The sequence below is a fragment of the Battus philenor genome, unplaced genomic scaffold, assembly GCF_028537555.1.
Source record: "Battus philenor isolate CCGP_79_NKW_IND1 unplaced genomic scaffold, ilBatPhil1.0.hap1 SCAF_18, whole genome shotgun sequence".
Lineage (NCBI taxonomy): Eukaryota > Metazoa > Arthropoda > Insecta > Lepidoptera > Papilionidae > Battus > Battus philenor.
The window spans coordinates 12,575,316-12,598,665 of NW_027181680.1; the positions used below are offsets into that span (position 1 = coordinate 12,575,316).

At 35.2% G+C, this 23,350-nt stretch overlaps 2 protein-coding genes across 2 annotated transcripts in view; one reads left to right on the forward strand and one right to left on the reverse strand.

Moving 5' to 3' along the window:
• The window catches only part of LOC137920340 (IDLSRF-like peptide), a 115,788-nt gene that overhangs the window by 48,349 nt on the left and 44,089 nt on the right, over window positions 1–23,350 (reverse strand). The gene's annotated exons all lie outside the window — the stretch shown is intronic.
• LOC137920486 (uncharacterized) lies at window positions 19,683–20,867 on the forward strand. The gene is made up of 3 exons (XM_068763854.1): window positions 19,683–19,727; window positions 19,895–20,461; window positions 20,493–20,867. Exons 1-3 carry the CDS (start codon window positions 19,683–19,685, stop codon window positions 20,865–20,867), a joined length of 987 nt encoding a protein of 328 aa, XP_068619955.1.

Here is a 23,350-nt window from a genome sequence, read left to right on the forward strand (position 1 = left end):
CATAAATAATAAGTATCTTAATTAACAAAAAAGTAATATTCAAGCAAATAATCTTTGTTAGCGAATAGATATAATGAAAATAGTATTCTTTCTCTCAATAATACATTGTTAGCGTTTCGTTATGTTTGATTAGTTCTATCCTTATGATTAAGAAAAATAAAAGCACAAAAATAAATGATCTAACACCCACTAATCTCAAGATTCATTCGTATTCGTTTACCATCGTTGGTTCAGACGGCGCGAATAGAATAATAAATGTCGTTGAATTAGTTGACTAGAAGTTTGTTCTGCGTGATATATAACGAAATGAAGACATGGAAGAAAACCCATTAAACTTTATCACTGTCCCAAAATCTCTTTACATAATCAAGTTTTTACATTCAAATTAAATAACATCCTTTGAATTATGTCAGACTACATGACATGGGTACAATCGACACATTGACGTGGGTTTGAAAGTTTAGTAAGTAATCAATCTAACACGACTATTTTTTTTATAGTTTGACTTTTCGCCTTTATGTGATTTACTGTATAATCTATTCTTATACTTATCAAGTGTACAGTGGTACAGAGGATCTAAAAGAAAGAAGAATAATTACTTGTGAATAGATGATCCTGTTCTGATAAATACCTACATTTGAATGTATATTATTATATATGACATACAGATCCGAGTCGTGGTAACTTACGAAGCATCATAAAAAGATTGAAGGTTACACAGAGTGAAATAGAGAAGGCTATGCTATGAGTTTCGCTGCAAGTTCGAATGAGAGAGGAGGATCTCCTCGTAGAAAGAACCAATCGCCGACGTAGCTTGAATTATTCGTCTAAAGTGGTAGTTGGGGCAGGACAGGTTTTCGTGGTGAAGAAGTATACGCAGGCCGGCTATACCACCCCACTAGGGTGATAAACGACATAGTTTAAGTGCAAAGTCATTGGATGCAGGAAACTCAAGACCTGCCATTTTGGAGATATTTTGAGTAACCTTATGTCTTGTAGGCGTCCATCAGTAGAAAAGAAGACGACTTAAGGTTAAAAGATGTTGGATTTATTCCGCTTTCAGCAAGTCCATTGGTTTATCTATGGGGGAGGCTTATGTACGGCAGTAGATGGCCTAGGGTTTAAATCATAATGATGTTAAAGGCCTCAGTGTCTCAAATCAATGACCTAAAATCTTTACTATTTAATAATCTTTCACTTTTTATAATTCTTCCGGTATTAAATTTACTATATGTACCAATCCGAAATGTATCATGAATATAGGTTATATTACGTATATGTTTGACACGCATATATATATATATATATATAGAAGAATCCAATTCGAATGGCCTTCGGGGAGCTCTGAAACCTCTTCTCGTACAAGATACCGCTATGTCTGAAGACGAAGGTTTTTAACACAATATGTGTAGTCTGTGACGACATACGGATCCAAGACGTTGTCATTTACAACGAGCCTCATAATAAATCTGAAGGTGACCCAGAAAGCAAAAGATAGAGCTAAGCTAGGAGTTTCACTGCGAGATCAAATCAGAAATAAGAAGATCCACTAAAGAACCAAGATCTCCGACATAGCTCGAATATTTTTTCAATTTTCAGATAATTACACTCATTTACATATCATGAAAGATTTGTACATTACATTGGTCACATCAGCACTGATGCCAGTCCCATTGGAAATCCTTAGAAGAGGCCTGTGTCCAGTAGTAGACAGCAATTGAAATAAAGATTATGATTTAAAATTTATTTGAAGTCAAAGTAGTCATAGAACATATATAAAAGAAAACAAGTTCCTGTGTACTCCCTTAACCCTTCTTTGCATGGTGATGGAAATTTCCATCATAACATTTAGTCAACAAAAAAAGATACTCAAAACCCTTGTAACGTAAATTTGTTGTTGCTCGCAACTTTTTAAGCGACTATTGCGTACAACAAAACGCGGTTGTCCAAAAATAGGAAAGGTCACTGTGAATTACCAGACCTAGAACTTGTTATTCTGCTGTTTGTTGTGACTGGAAGAAAGGAGCGAGATTTTAAATTTTTTTATGGAAATAAACGGAGATATAAAATACAATAAAAAATGAAAATGAGTGGAAAAAAGGTTTGTTTTCATGTTTTTGTTATTTTAGGTACAATTTATATCAAATACTATAAATGAATTTCTCAAAACGTTGTGATAGAAATTTACATCACTATGCAGTAACTTCACTTGTAATGTATGGGAATTTTTTTTTGTGAATGTTTATTTTATGTTGTTTTTTGGGGAAACTTAAATGAAAGAGATATTGCAGATTATCTTTGTAAGTTATAAGGCGGTTGGCTCTCAGAAGATGGCCTTAATGACCAAGATTCCGATGATGAAAACCACGCTGCTGATGAAATTATAAGTATTGCAGGAGGAGAATGATGATGACGATGTGGATGAAATTGCTGACGTTGAACCTCCTCTTGTAGAACCAGACGATCAAGAACCCTCTCACACATCAAATTCATCTAATTTGCAGTCTTCATCCAGTTCTCCATTTGACAAAAGAAACTTGATTTGGAAAAAAAGGAATCTGGTGTATGACACAGATAAAATTACTTTCTTGGGGAGTTCTGCTGCTTCAGGTGGTCTATCACATCTAGAAACTCCATATCAATGTTTTAACCATTTTATCTCTGAAGATTTTATCAAAACATTACTAAAGGAGACAAATTTATATAAAAAACAGAGTAATCCCAGTTCATCTATATCATTTACAGAATATGATTTGTATAAGTTCTTTGGTATATTATTATACATGCCAGTAATCAAATTTCCTAGCACAAGATCATACTGGTATACATACTGATATTACTTGTCCGTTTATTGTCCAAGAACACAATAAACATATGGGAGGAGTAGATTTCATGGATAGCTTTTTGGGCAGAAATCATATAAAAATGGGGTCTAAAAAGTGGTATTTGCGTATTTTTTTTATCTATTTGATCTTGCTATTATAAACTCTTGGATTGTTTATAAAAAAAATGCTCAAGAAAGTGATGAACCTAAAAAGAGTCTGCTTACAATGGGCCAATTCAGAAATGAATTGTCCTTTGTGCTATGCAACAAAGGAACCACCAAAGCAGTTAAAAGAGGGCGTCCTGGTACCAGTGTACTAGAAGAAGAATTACAATCAAAAAAATAAAAGGTTCTCCAGCTCCACCACCTCCAAAAGACATAAGAAAAGATGGTGCTGAACATTGACCAAAAGTAGGTGGGTCACCCCGGTGCAAATTTCCCAAATGTAAAGGCTATTCTACAATTTAGTGTAATAAATGTGGCGTCAATTGGTGCTTAAATAAAATAATTATTGTTTTTTGAATTATCACTAAGAATGAAGAAGACTAAGTAAACAACTTTTTTTATTTATTTAGTACCGGGCTAAATATGTGAAACTGCATGATGATGTAAATTTCCATCATATTGTTTTTTACATAATACATATTTTTATTCACACTAGGATTTTTTAAATATTTTTCCTTTAATCTAGAGCATTAATTACATCACCCTGATTTATTTTAAAAAAAATAGTAAAAATCATGCAAAGAAGGGTTAAGAATAGCCGACAGAAGTTTCAATCTGCTCACTATTTGTTAATGTGATTTCCCGAGAGACAAAAGTTTATTACTTCAAGTTAAAAATTATGTGTATAATAAAAGTTTATGTGGTTTTCTTTTCATTAAATTATTGAAAAAATATTTAATTCAGACGAAATGTGCAAGGAAAATTTAGATTTATAACCTTTTATGTAGTAGAGGGGAAGTCACATAGTGTGCAGAACTGATGTCTGTTAGAGCCTTCAGGTTCTAGAGACTACAGAAGGTCGTCGAATTCAAGCTGCTTCTAACCTGAGCTATATATATATATATATATATATGTATATGTATATGTATATGTATATATATATATATATATATATATAAGATTAAAAGATTGTTATAAAAATTTTCAATTTATGTCAATTATATACATTAAATTTCGGAAAAGACATTTACTGCTCCGGTAATTTGAGATGACTGCCTCTTTAGAAACTCAAGTCAGAAACTCCATCATAAATTTTGTATCAGGTCGTCATATTGTTTATCTTTTAGGATTGGGAATACTCCCTGGTTGATCTAAATAAGAAATTGATGCAGTTGCTTTTAACAGATGATTAAAGAGATTACTACTGGCAAGAAGGCTGTATCGGTATTTCGGAAGAAACCGGGGTTAATGATAATATATAGCCTGGGGATTCAAGCTGCGGCTCTTTGAAGGATTATTTGTGGCTCGCGATAAATGTGCACGAGTTCATTTTTCATTTATGTTACTACATAAAAAATATTATTGTTATGTACGTGTTTCAAAATGTTTATTAAACTACTGATTTTAAATATAAAAATCTAAATACAATTAAGAAAAGGACCAATATTTAGCCACTTTCGCACATGCAGTGGTAGTCATGCAACACTCTGTGTTTGGCACTAATTGGTGTATCATAGTAGGGGTGAAATACGTGTTGGGTGATTTAACGGTGGTAGTTGTGTAATTCGCATTGTTTGCCGCATGTGCATTTATCAGCGGGCTGGCGGGCGGTACACTTTGTTGCACGACTACCTAATTTTATAATTAGAAACCAAAAAAACTACTTATTCGTAGGCTTTTTCCAAAACAAAACGCGTTTAAAACCCATCCAGCTTAATTTTAAATTGAAGGTTTACTATATATAAAACCTTCGTTTTTTTCTGGTTTCTATTACGTAAGCCTCTAATCGTATTTTCTGTTTCATTATTACCCCATACATAACGACTTGAAGTGCGTGGTTATTTATCTGGACACCCCTATTATTTCTTCAAGTATTCTTCTCATGATGAATGTATTCTTTGTTCGAATATACTAACGTAAACTATAATCCTTAATCAACATAAAATGTCAGCATTGTTGTCCCTACAGGAAGCTATCGCCTTGGAAAGGCAGTTCTGCTAAGAACCGTAGAGAAACTCAACAGTTGCTCTTTACAAATATAGTTTTATGAAGATTGCGCGACAATAATTAGCTTCCTGAGTGAGCATCAACATTTATTTCCACGCATTAACATTGATATAGTATTCTATGTTAGATAAATGCAGTATACTGCCCGTGGCAGATTTGAAATTTATTACGAAATTTGATTGCACATTTTGTGAATACGAAAACTATAAGCATACAGTAGTTTGATTCTAATCAGAAAACATTATGAATAAATATCATAAATATAGTAGGCTTTTTATAACAGCATCCTCACATAAATATTTATACAATTTTCACAATTCGATACAGCAATATTTTTACAGCGAATGTATATTAGATAATAAGATTTGGAGCGTTCCATTTGTGAAAATAGAAACATTCGCGAAACGAAAATATATATTTTTAGGGCAAAAGTGAAAACGTAATATTGAAAATGTAACATGACGTCCAATTTCTGAGTCAACTAACCGTTTGGGAAATTTATTATGATACAATATTTTTTATATTCGATCTTTTCAGCTGATGAACGCCCCCTGCGGGTATAGGCCTCCCTGAAAGATACTACCTGCATCCACCGGCTTTCAGCGATCTTAACTGCTTCGTTGGTCTACCTGGTGGGAGCCATACTCACGCCGCCATTTCTAGCTCGTGGTTGTCACTCAACCTTCGCCCACAACGACCATCGGTAGCAACAGCGATGATCCTCACATATTGCCATTTCAGACAAGCAATTCTTCGAGCTACGTTGATAATTTTTGTCCTTTTCCAGAACTCATTTCTGATTCTTCCTTTTCATGATCTCAAAGCCCGTATTATTGAAACTTGGTTGAAGTATGCATTGTAACAATTGATATATCATAGATTTTAATGACGGCTCTGAGATTTAAAACTTTTCAAGATTTTAAAATTAGAATATACATAAACATGGTTGACTATGATATGTGGTCGATTAATTTTCGCCAACGTATCAGCCGTAGAATCTTGTTAACTATACCTAGAACTGGAGGGCCTATTGGAAACATCTAGCGCAGTATTTCCCAGCGTAAGGTCCAAGCTGCATAGGGAACCAATTAGAAAGTGTACTGGAGATGAGTTTAAACCTTTCGCTTTAATATAAAAATATGTTACATAGGTGACGTAAGAATATTAGAAAGGCTAAAGTGGGTCATGACACGTAAAAGAGTGGAGAATACTGATCTAGCGTCTTTCGACGACCTTAAAAATGACATTTTTCTACGATGTAGGTGAACATATCTACTTTAAATCCTTGTTCCCCCTATTTTGGGACAGATACTTTATTTAACAATAAATATTTCATTGTTACTAATTCATTTTCGTTCTCTTACATATCCTTCACAATTTCTATTGCTACACCCTCTTTCATTCATCACATGTTCTTTTGTTTTCTACCTTCCATAATCACCTTTACTACAATTTCCCAATCCTCATGTCCATGACAGTACCTTTTTTTCACATGCAGATCTCAATAATTCATTCTATCTTATAGCTATGTAGCAGTAATCGTGCAATGAAGTGCACCGCCCGCTTGCCCAGTATTAAATCATTAACCAATGACTCGGTGTTTGGCACTGGTCGGTGTAACATTACTCCTGAGGATGCCCCGTCCTGGGGTGAAACACGTGTTGAGTGAATTAACTGTGGTAGTTGTGTAATTCGCATTGTTTGCCGCATGCGCATCTATCAGCGGGCTGGCGGAGGGTCACTTTATTGCATGACTACTGCTGCATAGCGGAAGTAGCTATACATTAGTACCTTTCTTACTTAGGATGGACTTCCGCAAGGTAACGCCTGAATCTATTAGATACAATCTTATATAATTCACACTTTGTGCATTATGTAGGATTGCCACTGCCCACAAAAGTTTAAGGAGAATCGGCAGCAGCTTTCTCTGCGTACCATAATACCACACTGTGATAATCAAGCCTCCTACTAAGTGTGGATTATGGTACATTACCACATACATATTTTTGGGGATATCTATGCCCTATATTAAGTCTTTAAGCTGAAATGAAAATGATGCCATAAATTCACCACTGTAAAGGTTTTACATTTTGGCAACATAATGGCCACTACAAAACACTTTACTCACATACAGAGATTCTGATATTTCTCATACATATATCATTCACAGACATTGACACTTCACTCACTTTTTCTCTGTTAGGACGATGCACGCTTGTGACTATTATTTTTATTAAACATTGGAGTCAAAATAAAAGAAAGGTTTCTATCCGTATCACCTCATTTATAACCAATATCCTTGTATAAATGAATATATGAAAGTCTGTTCAATTTTTTAAAACAAAGGCCTCTCCGATAAACTTTACGATTGTTGAACAATGTATAGATAAGAGCAGAGAATTTCTTTTCCTTGACTACGTCATGGGTCTCTTAATAAAACTTTTAATTTCCTTATCTCGTTAAGATGTTCATTCACCTGAACTTTCTTTTCTCTCTTACTTTTTATTGCGTTTCGTAATTAACTGTAAAGAAAATTTCTTTGTGGTAGATTAGATAGTCAGTTGTTTATAGTTATTAGCCTGCGAATATTCTCGGCGCTGGTAAAAGGAGGCCCTTTGAAAAGATTTTGCGGACTTTATCCATACGGATCTTTTTCCGGATTAGTATAAGTAATTTTTCTTTGGTGTTTTCGGTCTTAGTATATGAAAATTTACCTACTCAGTACGTAGAAAATATATGTACCTAAGAAAACAGACTTTTTTGAGCTAAAAAAAATCAATACAGAAGATGTAGACTGAAGAGTAGTCATCACCTAAAAAAAATACAGGACTCATAAGGGCATATTCAAATCACATCTCCCACTACCAAAAAGATAGTTATAGACTCTGAGATTTTACCATGCCTCACCTACGGATGCCAAACCAGGACGTTTGACCTGAAGACTGGTATCAAAATACAAACCACTTAGAGAAAAATGGAGTGAAGCTACTTGGATATTGAAACAGCAATCAGCAAAAAAAACGGTTGTACAGATGTACTTACCTATTTCCTCCAAAGAAAGTAAAGCTGGGCAGGTCATGTGACAAGGTTCGCTGATAACAAGTGGACACAAAGGGTTATAAAATGGACAGGACCACGAGGTACCAGAGTGAGAAGCAGACCTAATGCCAGATGAGCTGACGAGATCGTGGCTGCGGCAGGTAACAGGTGGCTTCAAGTGCCAAAGATAGAGAAAAATGGAAAGCTTTGGAGAAGGCTTCTACCCTGATGGAGTCCATATAAACTTAGTACAAAATTATCAAAACTATTATTTAAAATTACTAATATTGAGTCATTTGTGGAATAAAATAAATGGTTCCAAGTTACGAAAGATGGAGAAAAATGTAAAGCTTTAGAGAAGGCATCTACCCTGATGGGATCTATACAAACTTAGTACAAAATTATCAAAAATATTATTTAAAATTATTGATATTGAGTCATTTGTGGAATGAAATAAATGGTTCCAAGTTGCGAAATATAGAGAAAAATGTAAAGCTTTAGAGAAGACATCTACCCTGATGGTATCCATACAAACTTAGTACAAAATTATAAGAACTATTATTTAAAATTACTAATATTAAGTCATTTTTGGAATGAAATAAAGCTTTATTATTATTATATAAAAATTATGGCATTTATAATAAATTACATGAGACACTCTGTTTAAGAGTCATCTTATTAAATAACTTGCCATTTTTGTCTGCTATGCTATTTGATAAAAGATATACTGCTAGCCGGCTTTAGCTTTGTGCATCTTTATAGACATTCAGCTCTCGGAAACAGGTGGCCTGCGAGCTAAAGATTTTACGCTTGGTGATTGGACTCCAGTTACAACGGTGATGTTTGAACATAGAGGGACTATACCCGTGTAGGTGTATAGTGTTGCTTAAATATTTAATGGAATCAGGCGCTATTTTGCGGAAGTCCATCCTAAGTAAGAAAAGGACCAATATTTAGCCACTTCCGCACATGCAGTGGTAGTCGTGCAACAAAGTGCACCGCCCGCCAGCCCGCTGATAAATGCTATGCATTCAGTATATTGTTGCTACTGAAGTGTAGTATAGGTAAGCGAGGCGAAGATTGTTGGGCGGGCGGGAGCGATGCGGGTCAACCCTGACCATCCTCCCTTCCACGCGGGCGGCGATGACTGTGACGTGAGTATCGTTGCTTTTGAAAGACGAGGGCAATTTATTTATATTCCGCTTTAAAACCGGCGAAGAGCGCCAAAAGTTCCGTAATAACTAGAAAGCGCTACGATGAACCGGAACGTTCGTGTCTAAGCAAAGTTTAGTTTTAAGTAAGAAAAGAACCAATATTTAGCCACTTCCGACAGAGTCACTTCCACACACACTTCCACAGAGTCACTCTCTCTGTGTTTGGCACTAATCGGTGTATTGTTTGCCGCATACGCATTTATCAGCGGGCTGGCGGGCGGTGCGTTTCATTGCACGACTAACACTGCATGTGCGGGAAGTGGCTAAATATTGGTTCTTTTCTTACTTAGGATGGACTTCCGCGAGGTAACGCCTGATTCCATTAAATATTAAAGTTTAGTTTTTTTTTACCAATTTTTAAAACGCAATTTTATGTAGATTCTAATAAGAGGTAATTGCTGACCCATGGCATTTACACCAGAACCTTAAGGCTCCAGATGTCATCTTTTCTATGCGATGTATGGTATGACCACTGCTACTTCAATGTACCTATCAACTGGACTATGTCAGTCACTTTATTTCGTCTTTGGAAGAACATCATATTAAATAAAATTTAATATCAATTACCCCTAAACTAATGACATGTATTGATTTAGTTATTTTTGTTAATATTCTATATTATACACGCTAAAAAATATTAGGAGGATCGGAAAGTAATGTCGTTTTCTTAAATTAAATTCACACGACTACATCGTTAACAAGTTTTTATTTCTAATCAACAATATATTCACCTTCGTTATCAACAACCTTTTGCTATCCAGTATACAATGTTTTCCAAGTACGTAACACACTACTAAATGACAATAGAATATCGACATGTGCAGAAACGTTGTATAATAGTAAAGACACACTATAGTCACACGAGACAATTTATTACAGACATACCATAGTATGAAACAGAAATAAATAAATGGTAGTTAACGTGTATATATAGACAAAACATATATACATATACATACATAGGTATATAAAAGATATAATAAATCAAACTGACTTAGATTGCACTTGTCTCAGAAAGAATAAAGAAACAGAGAAATATAAAAAAATGAACTAAGAGATAAATATACATTAATATGTATACGGCACATATAATAAATGAAACTGACTTAGATTGCACTTGTCTCAGAAATAATAAAGAAATAGAGAAATATTAAAAGATTACTAAGAAATATATAATCATAGTATTCTAGTTTCGTTAATAGATAAAGTTTCATTACGTATAAAGTTATTCCATCGCAAAGGTATAATACCTTTACTTGGGCACTTAAAGTGCTTAAGTAATTGCCAGACGATCTATACCGACGCAAAATTAATTACGAAATGTCCCGAACTAAGCTCTTTGAAATTCAAGTGCCTTACTTCATATATGAATATGTATTGATGTAATACAAATTGGACAAAGTTTACTTTTGTATCTTATTAATATTTCTCTGTTGATTGTACATAATATAGCCTTTACAAGGTATAGGCCTCCGCTCACGATCACTAAGATATCAGGTCCAGTTCAACCTGGATCCAGCGACATTTCGTGACTTTAACTATGTCGTTCGTCCACCTAGTGGAATATTAACTCCAGCCTTATCTACACTCTTGTGGTCGTCATTCAAGAACCTTTCTGACCAGAAATTCTTTGAGCTACGTCGGTGATCTTGGTTCTTATGCAAATATCGTCATTTCTGATTCGAAACCGAATCGAAACTTTCCTTAGCTCTCGAGGTAACCTGAAGCCTTCTCATGAGGTCCATCATAAGCAACCTGCCGATCACTGTCAAAAAACATTAGTCAAAAACTTTCATCAAACATTGCGGTATTTTCAATGAGATATTTCAGAGCTACCCGAACGATCGTGCTAAAAAGAGATAATCTCCGTGGTAACTCTCTTTAGCAACAAATAAGATTTATCCAGCTACACCAGAAATTCTTCGAGCTACGTCGGTGATCTTATGCAAATATCCTCATTTCTGATTCGAAACTGAAACTTTCCATAGCTCTCGAGGTAACTTAAAGCCTTCATGAGGTCCATCATAAGCGACCTGTCAATCACTGTCAAAAAACATTAGTCAAAAACTTTCATCAAACATTGCGGTATCTTCAATGAGATATTTCAGAGCTACTCGGATGATCGTGTTAAAAAGAGATATTCTCTGTGGTAATTCTCTTTAGTAACCAACAAGATTTATCCACCTACAAAAAGGTAAAATAAGTTCTTAGCATTTACTTTGACCTTAAGATACAGTGCCTTTGTACATATAAACCTTTTTCGAAGATATATTTCAAAGTAGATATATAAAAAGGACGTAATGTAAGGTTGTATTTGTGAATAAAGGAAGCTTATTGGTAAAAAGAATGGATTAAACCTCTCAAAGAACTTTCTATTTATTTTAGACCGATATATTTTTAGTTGAGATTTATTTACGAGATCAAATAATGAAAATAGTAAATACAGGGTGATTGATTAGTGCATAAGTTTAAAGCTGTGAAATAGCACATCTACTGTCAGTTAATAAATAGTATATTCTGTCTAAAAATCAATAGTTTTAGAAGTGATAAATAAATGATATAATAAGAAAAGGCATTTTCAAAATTCGAATAAAAAAAAATATTTACTATCAGTCCTTATAGATTTTGTACTGGCAGAATTTATTGACCTATTGCATATATAAAGAAAAAAAATATAGCAAGTTTCAGAGAATTCACATACGGGTGATTGTAAATTAAATTAAAACATTTTGCTAATATGTTAAATAAGAGATACATTCACCCTTTTAAAACTTTTACACCAATAACACCCTGTATACAATTCTGTTTCAAACACCATGTATAAATTAAGCAGAGTATAGTGTTCACAAAAATATTTAATAATGTTTCGTGTCTGGCCCTACATTATTGAAACTGCTTTAAATATTATAATAAAATTTTTTATGTTCATTCACCAACATAACACTGTTAAAATTTAATCATTCGAGACCAATTATTCAAAATATTTACTAAGAAACTAGAATCATTTCGTAGAAATTTTATGACGAATGCCTTTTCAAATCTGTTTTGTAGAAAGTACTCTAATTAATTATGTGTAAACATAGCCATGTAATAAATTTTCAAATCACGTTTTTAAAACACTGCGTTGCGTGAGAAGTGGTTGATTTATTTTGTAACAAAACAAAAGAATTAAACCTGGATCGAAATGGCGAGATATCACGATATAATATTCTGTTAACACACGATATTAACGTTGTTTTGTAAATAAAATATTTTAATAATCAACATAGAGATGTAAAAGGTAAAAAAATCGCCATAATCGTTATCACAATTTCAATCGTGGGAAGTTCACAGCTGGCCATAAACAAGCATCCAATAGGATCGATATCTACCGTTGACCCTGCTTGAAATAGATTTCTGGAACGCAATTTATCTTCCAAACTTTTACCTTATTTATTTGAATAACAATAAGAGATAACTGATAACTGAAGAATAACAAGCGGCGACGGACTGAGCTCACTCTGTGTTTGGTACTAATCGGTGTAACATAACTCCTGAAGATGCCCCGTGGAGGGGTGAAACACGTGTTGAGTAATTTGGCGGTGGCGGTTGTGTGATTCGCATTGTTTGCCGCATACGCATTTATCAGCGGGCTGGCGGGCGGTGCATTTTATTACACGACTACCACTGCATGTGCGGAAGTGGCTTAATATTGATCCTTTTTTTACTTAGGATGGACTTCCGCGAGGTAACGCCTGATTCCATTAAATAACAGTAAGAGATTTCTGGAGCATCACAGCGGAAGAAGAGAGAGACATGCGAAGGTAGATCGCGGGGTCAATTCTCGGGATACAATTCAATATACACCAATACCTCGCTTTGCGTCGTTTCGTTTTGTGTTTTTTTTCAAAATTGCGTCGCTGCTTAATTAGTACTAATTTTCGCTGTGCGTCGTTAGATTTGCGAGGTTGCGTTGTTTTGGGATCGAGTCTTTAATTTTTTTTTAATTTTCTTTTTTTTTTCTAAAAGATGGCAACACTTTTGTTTCTAATTTTACCATGCCATCAAAACTCGGGTATTCTCTTTTTAACTAAAAATCAACGCAATTTGAATACAGTTTTAATCTCACTTTGTTTTGTTTATTTAACAGTTCAGTTTCAATTACGTAGTGTGTTGTAATGTAGTGCGTCGTGCTTTTTTTAAAAGAGAATATTAAATTATATAAATTTTACGTGTTGTTTCTGGTTACAAAAAAGGTAAATATTATTCCAATTTATTTATTGAGTTACATTATTTTTGTTTTTTAAATGTTTACTATGTTCAATTTTCTTTTTAAAAAGTAGTATTTTCGTAACCTTGGAACCTATCTCCGATCTTTATATGGTTTGCTATAGAAAATCTTAATTCACTTTGAGGCGTTTCAATTTACGTCGTGTTTTTTTGGAACGTAACTACGACGCAAAGTGAGGTAGTTGTGTAGTTCATATTTTGTGCATTATTTATATAGGATTGTTACTGCCCACAAACAAGTGTACAGAGCATTAGTAGCAGCGTCTTCTGTATACCATAACACCACACTGCATTCGCTAATACGACTAATAAGCGTGGCGATAATAATGTCTTTTTTATACTATTAAAACCAATGTTCCACATATTTGCGTCCGTGCCTTTGTTTTACATTTATACTCATTATTTTCGTTTTTTTTTTGCTTACGTTTTTGCATGTTACATTATCAAAAAAGTAAGTCTCTTAATCTATCTCATTGGCGCCCTAACAATGTTCAGTTTTTAACATTACGATTCATGCGACCATTTCTTCATCCCTATACAATATTGGCATCCTCAGGTTGTGCGCCAGTATCTGTGCGGTTGCCGTATTCGCATATCGATGAATCTTGCGATCGCATCTTGAGTCTCGTCCGTGCAATACACGCACGAGACTGTGTCGCGTGATATCGCTATCGCATGGTGGACACTGTTATACAGACCGAAGGCGTCTGTTGTTCCACGGACAATGATGACCGCATCGCTTCTTAACCCCTAAGCCTCCTGGATGTCGTCTGTGAACTTTCCTTTAAGTACCAGGTGTTTCGACTCAAAGTTTCTAATCCGTTCAACTTAGGTATGGAATGATCTGCCGGTTTCCTTATTTCCCAAGATTTATAACTTCTCTTCCGGGTCAGATTACATAGGTGACCTACTGAGCGTGTTCCATCTTCGACCACATCTTCGCTTTCCACAAGAAAGGTTTATTTTTCTTCCCCCCGCTATTGGGGGCCTCTCGTACCCCTAACTTTTTGGGATCACGGACTTTATAATTTTTTTTCAGTCTTTTCTTTATTTATCACTCTCTTTCACGCGTCACAATATCTTTCATTCTTTACTTTTGTCCTTCACAATATCTTTCGTTTTGCTCTTTTATACCTTCTTTCTTTCCTCGCCTTTCTTCCATCATCTTCTTACTCTAAAGTGGCTAGGTACATTTTATTTATTTTTGTTATTTAATTTTATCTTCCACAAGAAGGTTGGTGGCCGAACGCGCAAAAAACAACAATTTTAATGAAGCCTCATGTTGATGGTATTTCAAACTGCGTCATTATAGGCTTGTACTGTAACAACTACATTAGTACAAAATAGATATGTTAAAGTAATCACGCGTTGTTAGAAATAAAAACATGATTTTAATAAAAAGGAAACCATAAAAAATAAAAAGACGAAAAAAGCAATATCTTACTGAAATCCAGTCGGGTATTGGTTGAACAAAAATATTATTAAAAGTCTCTCGGAGAGAAACAAAGGCTCTGATATTAGCATAAAGAAGGAATAACTTGTGAAAACATTGTTTTTATTCGGACCTTTTTTATTGAAATTATATTATATGTTTTTATATGGAATAGCAGTCATTTCTCAATATTTTTATAAAAAATACATTAATAAGCTAGATATTTATTTTAACAGGTATCTATATAATCTGCTTAGAATTCGACCTTTTCAAAGTGTACTTACTGTGCTATGAAAAACAAATGTAAGAGAAACATGATGAGCAAGTGATACTAGTCAACGAAATAAATATATTTATAAATATATTTTTATTGAGCAGTAAGACTCCCAGGAAATAAACAAAACTGTAGATAAAACTCATATAGAACCAATACATGCAAAACAATTACTTAAAAAAATATTAAAATGAGTCGCCAATCTGTGATATGTAATGTAAAATTGTGATCATGGAATAAAGATGAGGGAAGAAAGACGATGTATGGAAGAAGATTTGCAAATGAAGGAAGATTAGAAGATGTTGAACAAATGGAAGGCATAAGAGAATTTGCGAAGGAAGGAATGAGTGTGTATATAAAAAAACCTGAAAAACTCGTTTACACAAAATGTAACGTCCCTTACACATGGCAGAGAGAACAAGAGATCTCCAACAGGTTCAGATACATCTTTGATTGGTAACTCATTTCAATAAATGCTGCTTGAAAATCGAAGTTACGAGAATAAGTCAATATTAATTGGAATCAGGTGTTATTTTGCGGAAGTCCATCCTAAGTAAAAAAGGACCAATATCTAGCCACTTCCGCACATGCAGTGGTAGTCGTGCAACAAAGTGCACAACTAAATCACTCAACACGTGTTTCACCCCTCCACGGAGCATCTTCAGGAGTTATGTTACACCGATTAGTGTTAAACACAGACCGACAAGACCCTGACTGACTCTGTTGAGTGATTTAGCGGTGGTAGTTGTGTAATTGTTTGCCGCATGCGCATTTATCAGCGGGCTGGCGGGCGGTGCACTTTGTTGCACGACTACCACTGCATGTGCGGAAGTGGCTAAATATTAGTCCTTTTCTTACTTCAACTATCTAAAACACCGTAGTTATTAACAATATAAGAGAAAGAAAAATGTTATTTAAAAGCGAGAGGCATTGTTCGAATTTTTCATCTATTCCAACCTGTTTATTTAATTACAATGTTAGTTACTGCATGAATAATTTCATTCTCGGTTTAAATCACTGCTAGTGATATTAAAATAATAACATCAAGTTCTTTCCATTCCTCTTTCTTATTCTTTTGTTTTTGCGCCGGCACTAGACGTGGATTGCCTTATAAAGTAAATTAAAAAGGTCGACCTCTGTTCAGGGAGCACTTGGGAGGGCGGAGGAATTTCAAAATTAAGTATTTCTTACGCTAAAATACACTTTGTTGACCGTAGCTTAAATTTATACGCCGTTTTTATTTTCTGGAAACTATTCTTTTATTAAATTTATCTAAATAGCTTCGCTTAGTTTTGTTCTCTTATGAATATTATTTTTTTGTTTTACTTGTGTATCTAAACACTATGTATCTTATATTATAAAATATGCAGTGCTCTTTCATTTGTGACGTCATCATATAGGTCGATGGACGATCACTGCCAGGCATTGACTTTATATATAGATCACCACGATTATCATCACCCTGTATCCAGAGACTTCTTGCGAACTTAATTACGTCGTCGTTCCACCCTGTGGAGGCACTACCCATGCCGCGTCTACTTGCTTGGTTGTCACTCAAGAACCTTCGGGCCATAGGTTGGTACGAGCAATGTGCCCCGCCCACTGAGACGAGCAATTCTTCGAGCTACGTCGGAGATCTTGATTCTTCAGTGGATCTTCTTATTTCTGATTTGATCTCGCAGTGAAACTCCTAGCATAACTCTATCTTTTGTTTTCTGGGTGAACTTCAGCTTTATTATGAGGCTCGTGGTAAGTGACTACGTCTTGGATCCGTATGTCAACAGAGACTACACACATTGTGTTAAAAACTTTCGTCTTCAGACATTGTGGTATTTTGTGTGTAAGAGGTTCCAGAGCTACCCGAAGGCTATTTGAATTATTTATTTATATTATTGATATTATTATTATTATATATATATATATATATATATATATATATATATATATATATATATATATATATATATATATATATATATATATATATATATATATATATAAATATATATATCCATCCTCTACAAACTTGTTTGTAAGCAGTGACAATCGTATAATAATTAATCCATAAAATTTAAACTATACTAAATTGTATGCCGGGAATTGAAAACGAGATCTACGATCGCATGTCTCAGTTTTATATATATATATATATATATATATATATATATATATATATATAAGTATGACTTTAAAAGCTGGAAGGATTGTCCCAGGTATATTTGTAAAGAAACTAGTTTCTTTAATAATTCTGTTTTGTATTTTGCCGTGCTTATTTACCCTCGATAAAGCAGTGGTTGTTTACTCTTGACATTTCATAGATGGCGCTGTTAACAATGTTGTTATGATGACGTCCATTGCGATCGCCGGTCGGTAAAGCAGTTGGTATTTGAGATGTTTACGTGATAATTTATAACATTGCAGAATAAAATTTTAAAATGAATCGACAGTTTAAATGATAACTTTAAATAGCGTTTGTCTATTTTTAGAGCAACTCATTATTGTTGTTTGAAGCATATACTTACATGATCGAAAAAAATTGTTTTATATGTATAGTCGTCTACAACTTCGAGCGTAGCACCTTCGACAATTACTTGAGTAGATAAGACATGGATATTAGATATCACTTTCATCTCATGTATGTTTGATTTAAAGCCTCCTTGGCCGGAGGTTCTACACTTAATATTAACACGTTCACTGCGGCTTGAGGTCGATTCAGCCTCATAGTAAACTTTGCACTGGTGCGGCGCGTAAAACTCTTTTCTCTCTAGTGCGGCGGCTGTTTACACTCAACCGTATGAGGTATGACAAAGACAAATATAGCTTTCGTTATGTCTGCGAAGCATTGACTCAATATTGTAAAAAAATATTGATGAACATGAGGCAGAAAAGGCATCGACCGCACTACTAGGAAGTTCAGCTTGAGGCTGATTCGACCTCAGCCGCACCAGCTGAAAGTTCTTCAAAATTGGGCCCGCAGTGAACGTGTTACCAAAGGAAACAAAAGCTTATCCGACGTAATTTCATTTACGTAATAGACACATTCCTTGTATAAAAACCATAAAACAATACTCTGTAATCGTTGTGAAAACTTTCGTCCCAAATTAAGCCCGGACTCTCCGTAAACTTTCCCGGATAGCTTTTATAACACGTTAAGACATTTAATGGAAGCCTCATTCGATCCCCCGGATCTCCCGTCGCACTATTAAAGAATTTGGCCCTGCATCTGATCCCATTAAATTTAAATTCCTAAAACACGATAATCCATAAAGCTTCCGCGTTGTGATTCAAACTTTATATAGGTAGAGTTTTGAATTATATTTATATTCAAAATATTACGAATTTGTGTATTTTGTGTGAGTGGGAAAAGGATAAGAATATATGGAAAGGACAAACTGGTAGCTACATAGTTATTTAAAAAATTTCGAGTGTGTGAAATATGAATGCGAATAATATGACAGCGTGAACAAAAATTTTGAAAAAAAAAAACTTTTATCGTAATGTATAAAATTTTAGAACGTTTCACACAAAACAATTATAACGCTTTTAAACAGATAATTTCATAATAAGTTTGCTTCAGCTTCGTACTACAGGGTCACAAATTCCCAGTCACGGGCAAGCTATTAACAAATTTAACCCAATTAGTAAAATTCATGTGGGCGTATAGTTATTGCAGAAATAACTCGTCGGGGATTACACAGACTCTGACAATGTTATACGTAAAGGTTCCATTAATAATACCTTTGACATCAGATTGTAATTATTTCGGAGATCTTTTTAAACGTAAAAATTTATATTTGTACTATTTTTTTGAATAGAACATGCTATGACATGATTTTGTTGACTAAAACATACATTTAACACAACGCAGTTTCGGAGAATATTTTCATTTTCGACTGACAGCGTAGTAAAGTGTTAATAGATCGGAAAACTATGGTGTTTCAAGTGACAATAAACAACTGTCGACTGTCGTAATGCTCAAGAAGTGACTACATCCAACTTAGGCTTGTTACTCTTCAGTACCAAGTTAGTTACTTTTTTAGTCGGAAGGTCATTGTGGCTATACTTGGATCTCGGAAGTAATAGTATATGATGATAGCCTGAACTTTAAAACAATCTTGCTAAAACTTTTGAAATGCAAAATTCTGCGCTTTTACACACCTGAATCCGTGTGATACTACTCATATTTGGATCATTGGATGAAAAATAAAATGTTACATATTTAAATTACATGAAGCGTGATTAAGTTACATCCGATTATCACATCCAAAGACACATAACCGAAGTGATATTACGGCGAAAACTCTCGTGATTATATTTTTTTGGTTAAAATTTTAACTAAGATTTATGGGACGTTAACTTGCAACGTTACAACGTATAAAGGGAAATTTAACAATTTTTATTTCGACGAAATAAATATTTATCTATATAACTTAAGGAATTAAAAATTTAAATAATACCATGGGATGTTCACAGCTGGACGTGGGTCTTCTGCATATGTTCCCGGTAAGATTGGTTGGAAGCGATCTGAGTTAAGTATCTTTTAATGACCATATAAAAGACGTTTGTTCACCTTGTGGGTGAACCTCCTACGCTCTATTTTGTATGCGGCGAGTGTATGGGCGCCAGCGGCTAGGAAGCTGCTGGTACGCAGGCAGTTGGGTGCGGTCCAGCGGGGCTTCGCGCAAAAAATTGCGAGGACCCACAGGACCGCATCCCTGCACTCGGCCCTCATCCTTGCCGGGCTGCTTCCTCTGGACCTACGGGTCCAAGAAGCAGCCCGTTTATTTGAAATAAAACTAGGTTTCTCTCGGCACGTGGTGAGGAACCGGGAACTAGAGTTGCCGGCAAGCTTCTTGAAGCTATCACACCCGTCTGAGCAAATCGGTGTGGAGTTTTCCTGCCTGGAGGCAGGTGAGGAGGCTGCTCAGCTTACTACCGCGGCTGCCGATCAGGTAATTTATACCGACGGCAGCCGCATAGAGGACAAGGTGGGTGCGGCGTTCTGTGTCATGCAGGGCGCCGCACAGAAGTATAGTAAAAAACTCAAGTTGGGCGGCTTCCGTAGCGTGTACCAGGCAGAGCTGCTGGCTTTAGCGGAAGGAACGGGGTACGCGGCCAGCGGGTCAGCGCAGAAAAGCGCCATACTATGCGACTCGCGATCCGCCCTCCAGACTGTCGCGAGACCTGACACCCTCCATCCCCTAGCGTTAAGAGTTGGAAAGGAAGTTGGGAAGGATGTAAGTATCTTTTGGGTGAAAGCGCACGCAGGGGCAGGGGCAGGGTAATGAGAGGGCGGACCAGTTGGCCAAGGACGCGGCCCTGAAGAGTAAATGCAAACCTGTATATGAGGAATGCTCCATCTCATTCGTCAAGCGGCAGCTTAGACTGGAAACGCTCGACGAATGGAATAATGTGGAAGGAGAGACGACTTCGGTAACGAGGATATTTTTTCCGAATGCCACGCAGTCCTATCGCGTGCTCCGCAAGGTCGGGGTGGACGCGGTCTTGGCCCAGCTTTTCACGGGTCACGGGGGGTTCTCTGAGTACCTTCATAGGTCCAAGCTCAAGGAGGACCCCTCGTGCTACTGCGAACCGGGCGTAGACCAGACCGTCCCGCACATGTACGAATGCGCAGTGCCTTAGAGACCGAAACAAAGCTAGAGATATCATTAGCGTTTATAATGATTGCTGTTAAACATAAAAAAAAAAACAGAAAAAAAAACACAACAAAACGAATGAACCATGCCAAACCGTGCTGTATTGTCGCACCTATTGCCTATCTCCCATCATCACCAAAATATTCCTTACTTAGGGTATTATTATTTGACGTGCACTGGTGTTAAATAGCTCAATATCCAAGTGTAATAGTAAATCGTTTTAAGCTTTTACTGCGCATACGCAGAAAGCGTTGCGCTTGTAGTTTGTGGATGCAGTTTGTGCGTGTAGTAGTGGTTTTATTAGGTTATTTTGATTAGTTCGCATAAGTATTTTGAAAATTAAATCGGGACATTCAATTGAGCCGTTTACGCTGTTCGCCTGAAAACAAATATCACTAATATTACGTTTTGTTTCCAATGGCAAAAAAGGTATCGCTTATAACGTTAATCGTAATCAATAGAAAAATGTTTTGCTTTAAAATCCAACTACCGTATAAATTTCCTTTTATTATTTATATTATCTTTTATAATTCTTATATATATAATAAAGAGATATAGTATTTAATGGAATCAGGCGTTACCTCGCCAAAGTCCATCCTGAGTAAGAAAAGGACCAATATTTAGCCACGTCCGCACATGCAGTGGTAGTCGTGCAATAAAATGCACCGCCCGCCAGCCCGCTGATAAATGAGTATGCGGCAAACAATGCGAATCAACCGCCACCGCCAAATCACTCGACACGTGTTTCACCTCTCCACGGAGCATCTTCAACATACTTAACATAACTCCTGAAGACTGCATGTGCGGAAGTGGCTAAATATTGGTCCTTCTCTTACTAAAGAGATATAGTGTTTTAAAGTGAAGTTAGTTCGTGTTTTAAATAATAACAAAACCTTTATGATGTAAAAGGGAAACGGTATAAATATAAATAATTGAAGTACTGAAAGAGTACTCGTGTTATGGAGGTTGTTAGTACAGAGCTTTTTAGAAACTTTACTTTATGGTTAAGGGTTGATAAGGGTTTTATTTTATAGTGAGGATACGGATACAAAATTTCTCCACCGTTAAAAATTCAGGCTGACATTAATAATGCAAATGTTATGCCTGAAAAGAAACGCTATGACAATTTTGAAACGAAAAGGTACGGGTGGAATGATCCATTGCTGATAATACATGATATATATTCGCTGATGTATCCAAGAGTTCGTAAAATTTATATTCACAAGTTGTAAATCGACATATCCTTTTGTTGGATCGTTAAACTTTTACGCAGTGAGGTACTGCTGACATCAGCTATAAACCTTTGTATGTCGTGACGTATTTCTTTGTTTCCTATTTCAGTAGAAATAAAGATATATGTAATATCACTTCTACATAACCTGTATTTACAATTTAGGAAATCAAAATGTAGCCTTCACGTGGTAACACTACGTGTTACTGGCAACTACAATTACAATACTTTTGAAATTCGAACGCCGTTTTGAATTTGGATTCCGTCAGATATTCGCTGCCAATGCGTTCTGAACAAATCTAATTACAATTCAAAAGCAAAATAATTACACAAAAGAATACGCGCGTTGATACTTGAATAATACAAAAAATGTTTAACTTTTAAATGAACAAATTTTAAAAATAATTTATAACTCTTATAATTTCTATACGTATAACTTTTTTTAGCAAACATTCCATGTAGCCAGTTATAAATCTAGCAGACATATTTATAATTCCATATTTATTTCAAAATTAGCAAAGCAAAAATATTAAACCGAACATTTTAACTAATGTCTAATGTCAAAGGGCAACATACTTCAAAGTTAAAAAGGTCACATATACAAATAACGCTTGACTTCAGCACATAGAAGTTAGCGCCACAAGTATATCATTTGATACCTGCATTATACGTTTCTAGTTTTACTCAAAGCTGTTGAAAAGGTTCTAGACATATCTCTCTAATTTATTTTTCTATATTTAATTAATGTCAAGACTTCTGACATTTAGAATTGATTACATAACTTTAGTGTACCTCTTATCCTAAGGTCTCTATATGTCTTTGAACCAATTTTTCCAATATCCCTTAGTAGAGCGCGCTAAGAAAGAATTTCTAGTTTGGATTCCAGCAAGGTGTCCAAGGAAGTAATATCCCATCACTCATGGACAACGAGGAGAGTCGCAGGACCTTCGTAGAGTACTGCAGAAGGCTTATAAGAGAGACCATTAAACAGGAAAATTAGGCAAAAAAACAAGTGTATAAGACTAGGCAAGATAAACACTTAATTTTGTGATAAGCGTAGTTTTAAAATAGGAAATTAACAAATAAATTATAAATAAATTTAAATGTTTTAATTAAGCAAAGAAAGAAATGAAAATAAACTATATCATTTTAAATTTAAATAAAAACTATATCATTTATTAAGGTAATAGTTTAGGTATTAAAGTTTTAAAGGGGTACATGTTTATCTTAATTGCTAT

What these genes read in the sequence shown, in the direction of transcription:
- LOC137920486 (XM_068763854.1), top strand. Translation starts at nt 19,683, where the DNA reads ATGGGATGTTCACAGCTGGACGTGGGTCTTCTGCATATGTTCCCG. An exon ending in GTCTTCTGCATATGTTCCCG is followed by an intron (nt 19,728 to 19,894) that starts GTAAGATTGGTT and finishes GGTGCGGTCCAG; the next exon opens with CGGGGCTTCGCGCAAAAAAT. An exon ending in GAAAGGAAGTTGGGAAGGAT is followed by an intron (nt 20,462 to 20,492) that starts GTAAGTATCTTT and finishes AAGCGCACGCAG; the next exon opens with GGGCAGGGGCAGGGTAATGA.